The sequence below is a fragment of the Elephantulus edwardii genome, unplaced genomic scaffold, assembly GCF_000299155.1.
Source record: "Elephantulus edwardii isolate Elephantulus edwardi_28Jun2011 unplaced genomic scaffold, EleEdw1.0 scaffold00002, whole genome shotgun sequence".
Lineage (NCBI taxonomy): Eukaryota > Metazoa > Chordata > Mammalia > Macroscelidea > Macroscelididae > Elephantulus > Elephantulus edwardii.
Window position 1 is genome coordinate 32588148 of NW_006399752.1, and position 3670 is coordinate 32591817.

General features: G+C 55.4%; 1 protein-coding gene across 1 annotated transcript in view; it reads left to right on the forward strand.

Annotated features, from left to right (window-relative positions):
• Nucleotides 1-1915: 1915 nt before the first annotated feature.
• The window catches only part of LOC102848303 (cholesterol 24-hydroxylase-like), a 16863-nt gene continuing 15108 nt past the window's right edge, over nt 1916-3670 (forward strand). The window contains exons 1-2 of the mRNA XM_006879064.1: nt 1916-2088; nt 3086-3196. Of these exons, the coding sequence (XP_006879126.1) occupies nt 1930-2088; nt 3086-3196 (270 nt within the window). The 5' untranslated portion in view covers nt 1916-1929. The remainder of the gene's footprint in view (nt 2089-3085; nt 3197-3670) is intronic.

Consider the following 3670-nt stretch of genomic DNA (forward strand, 5'->3'; position numbering starts at 1 on the left):
GTGTATTTTGCTTTTTCATGTTTATTTTATGGCTTAGAGGACTATTTATTCCTAAAGGCAAAATTTGCTAAATGGCACATAAAAAGCCCTGGAAGGCATTTGTGGGTGTCTGTGGAGGTGTTATTGAGCCCATGTGCACCCCAAGCCATTAATGAGAGCCCACTGGCGTGTGTCGGCTCTGCCGTTGTTCATGCGACGTCACTGCGGATTGTAATAAACCCGGGTGATAAAACCCTGAGAATAAATTGCCGTTCCTACTTTGCAGGATATTGCTTTTGTCTAAAGACTGTGGTCCTCATTCTTTTCACAAAAGACTAGTGAGCTGGGGTTTTATTATGCAGCTGACACCCCAGCCCAACAAAACTGTGAGAAATCCCATCTAGAAACATTAAAGAAATGGTCCTGTCTAGAGCCACAGGGGGTTCAGGGGGGCTTTTGTACAATAACCGGTCACCCCCCCCCCCCCCCGGGAGAGCCAACTTGAATGATTTAAACAACGACCACATTTAATCCTGCTAAGACACATGTAACTGCAGACTTTGGGAGTGTTGTGAAGAGGACCTTGCCCAGGGCTCTGGAGTTCAGGAGACATGTCCGTGGCTCCAGAGTGGACAGGAGTTAGGATGGTTAACAGGGACATGACAAGAGGAAGGGCAGTCCAGGTAGAGGGCCAGGTGTGTGGACGGCTGAGGCAGGAGGGGCTCAGAGGTGGTGTTACAGGTGGGAGTTGGTGAGAGATGAACTCCGCTGGTAGGTAGGTGAGAGGAGGGAAGTGGGGCTCTTCAAAGAGTTTTAGAGTGTAGAGGGGTCACCTGATCAGAGAGATACCTTCATAGGATCACAGGATGAGATGTGTCACCAGTGTGGACAGGGACTGCCGGTGACCAGAGGCTGTGATCCAGGGTCTAGGTTAGAGTTTGGGTTGGCTAATGGGTAGTAAAGTACTGGCTTACTGTCTATTTTTTATATTTATTATTCATTCATTGTTGCATATGTCCTTATTTTTTAAAATGTACCCTTCCTCTTTTTCTTCTACTTTTAAAAATCTTTTCAGGTAAAAAAACCCCTTTGTACTGAGGACTAATTTACAATTCACAGAGGAATTATGAGAATAAGGGAAGACAAAGAACACTTTACCTAGAGGAGTAACATTAAAATGACTTTCCGTTATAAGCAGCAGTAAAAGATCAGACATTCCAGAAGAGCATAGATCCAAAGTAACCTTTTCTGCCCCCCTCCTCCCATGGGGCCCCGTTTTTGAGAGTTTGGAGTGCATCTTCTCACACTTCTTCTAAATAAACGCTATGCCTATGCGACATCAAGGGGAGCTCTGGTGACTTAGAGATAAGGAGCTGTCTGCCAGCCAGAAGGCACACGGTTTGAATCCACCAGCTGCTCTGCAGAAATGGATGGGTGATCTCCTCTTGTGTAATTAACTATCTTGAAAACCTACTGCAGGGTCAGCTATGGGTTGTTCTGACTCTAACAACAGGCGATGTCCAGTGTAGCTGCTGGGGCATCAGGGGACACTGTGTGTGGAGCTCTCGGCTGTGTAGGTGGTGTCTGAGGACTCGCCCCTGGGAAAGTCAGGCACTGTGATGCCCAAGGCAAGGCGGTAAAGTAGGAGACGCAGCTGGGGAGGAGAGCAGAGGAGCAGAGGCGCTGGGGCCCCCTCCCTGTCCTAGGAGATCCGGAGGCTTCTCTTCCTTCCCACTGTTGTCCAGAGCGTGTATACTGCTGTGACCCTGGAGGTCAGAGCTGAGGGGCTGGGATCACAGTATCCTGTGTAACTGTGAAGACAAAGGCAAAAGCGGGGCTTCTGCCCTGAGTGGAGCGTCCTTTAGTGAACAGGACGTCCACTTGCACTCTGTATGGGGTACAGCGCCTTCTCTTCAGAGCAGAGGGCCTGGGGGTGGGCCGGGGCCTCTGATGCCTCTCTTGTCTCTCAGCTCTTTGGTTAGCTTGATGGAGACGTTCAACGAGAAGGCAGAGCAGCTGATGGAGATTCTGGAGGCCAAAGCAGATGGACAGACACCAGTGTCCATGCAGGACATGCTGACCTGCACCACCATGGACATCCTGGCCAAGGTGACCGCAGATGGCTGGGCGCGGGCTGGGGGCCTTCTGTCCTCCTTTCTGTGCTTCTCACCCCTTCCTTCCTCCATGCTCCCTACCCCTCAGTGCTCCCCACCCCTTTGTGCTCCCCACTCCTTCGTGCTCCTCACCCCTTCCTCCGTGCTCCCCACCCCTTGGTGCTCCCACCCCTTTATGTTCCTCACCCCTCTGTGCTCCTCACCCCTTCCTCAGTACTCCCCACCCCTTCGTGCTCCTCAGTCCTTCTTCCATGCAGCGGCCCTCATGTATCCTATCTCCACTAGCGTGCAGGGTGGCCTCACGTGCAAGCAGGCTAGGAACGAGCTGGGTTCTGCACTGGACGCCAAGTCTCAGGCTGATAGCAGTCCATCTCAGGACTGGCCTCATTCTCACCTCAAAAACCTACCTCCCCTAAATTGCCCCGGCGTGGCTGTCCATCAGAAGCTGCCCACATAGCCCCATATGAAGGCAGATCAGGCAGCCAAAGTGTGGGGACAGCGAGTGTCATTTTCATCCTTGTTATTCGAATGCCTGGGTGCAGATAGTTGGATTTAGATGGAGTGGCCCCGGGGAAGCCTGTGTTCCAGGAGAGACGTGTCTGTCAGGCTCCAGCTCACTTCTGTCTCCTTGGTTCTGACTCAGTGTCCCAACAGGACCCAGGGGAGCTGTCTGTTAGGGGCTCTGAGACTTTAAGTCTTCATGAGAGCAGACTGCCTCGCCATCTCCTGAGATATGGCTGGTGGATTTGAACCGCAGATCTTTTGCTTAGCAGCCCAATGCTTCCCCCACAGAGCCAGAAGTTACCATGTGTTTTTAGTTTTCACAACATCTCACAGCACTGGAATCATCAGGCCATGGTTGTAGTTGGTAGGATGATGTCTGTAGTCCCTTAGCCCTGGACCTGGGTCTCCAGCTGCCCAGGCTGCATTTTGCAGTGGACCTGCTGGCCTCCCACCCCCAGGCACGAGCTGGCTCATCTCTCTCCCCCCAGGCAGCTTTCGGCATGGAGACGAGCATGCTGCTGGATGCCCAGAAGCCCCTGCCCCGAGCAGTCAGAGTGATGCTGGAGGGTATCACTGCGTCCCGCAACACCCTGGCCAAGGTACTGTCCTGCCCCTCAGCCCTGCCCTGCAGCCCTGCCCAGTAGCCAGCCCTGCCCCGTGGCCTGCCCAGCCACCCTGCCCCATGGCCCTGCCCCATGGCTCTGCCCTGCAGTCCTGGCCTGCAGCCCTACCCAGTAGCCAGCCCTGCCCCGCGGCCCTGCCCAGTGGCCAGCCCTGCCCCGCAGCCCTGCCCAGCCACCCTGCCACACGGCCCTGCCCCGCGGCCCTGCCCAGCCACCCTGCCCCATGGCCCTGCCCCGTGGCCTGCCCAGCCACCCTGCCCCATGGCCCTGCCCCGTGGCCTGCCCAGCCACCCTGCCCCATGGCCCTGCCCCATGGCTCTGCCCAGCCACCCTGCCCCATGGCCCTGCCCCGTGGCCTGCCCAGCCACCCTGCCCCATGGCCCTGCCCCATGGCTCTGCCCTGCAGTCCTGGCCTGCAGCCCTACCCAGCCACCCTGCCCCACGGCCGTG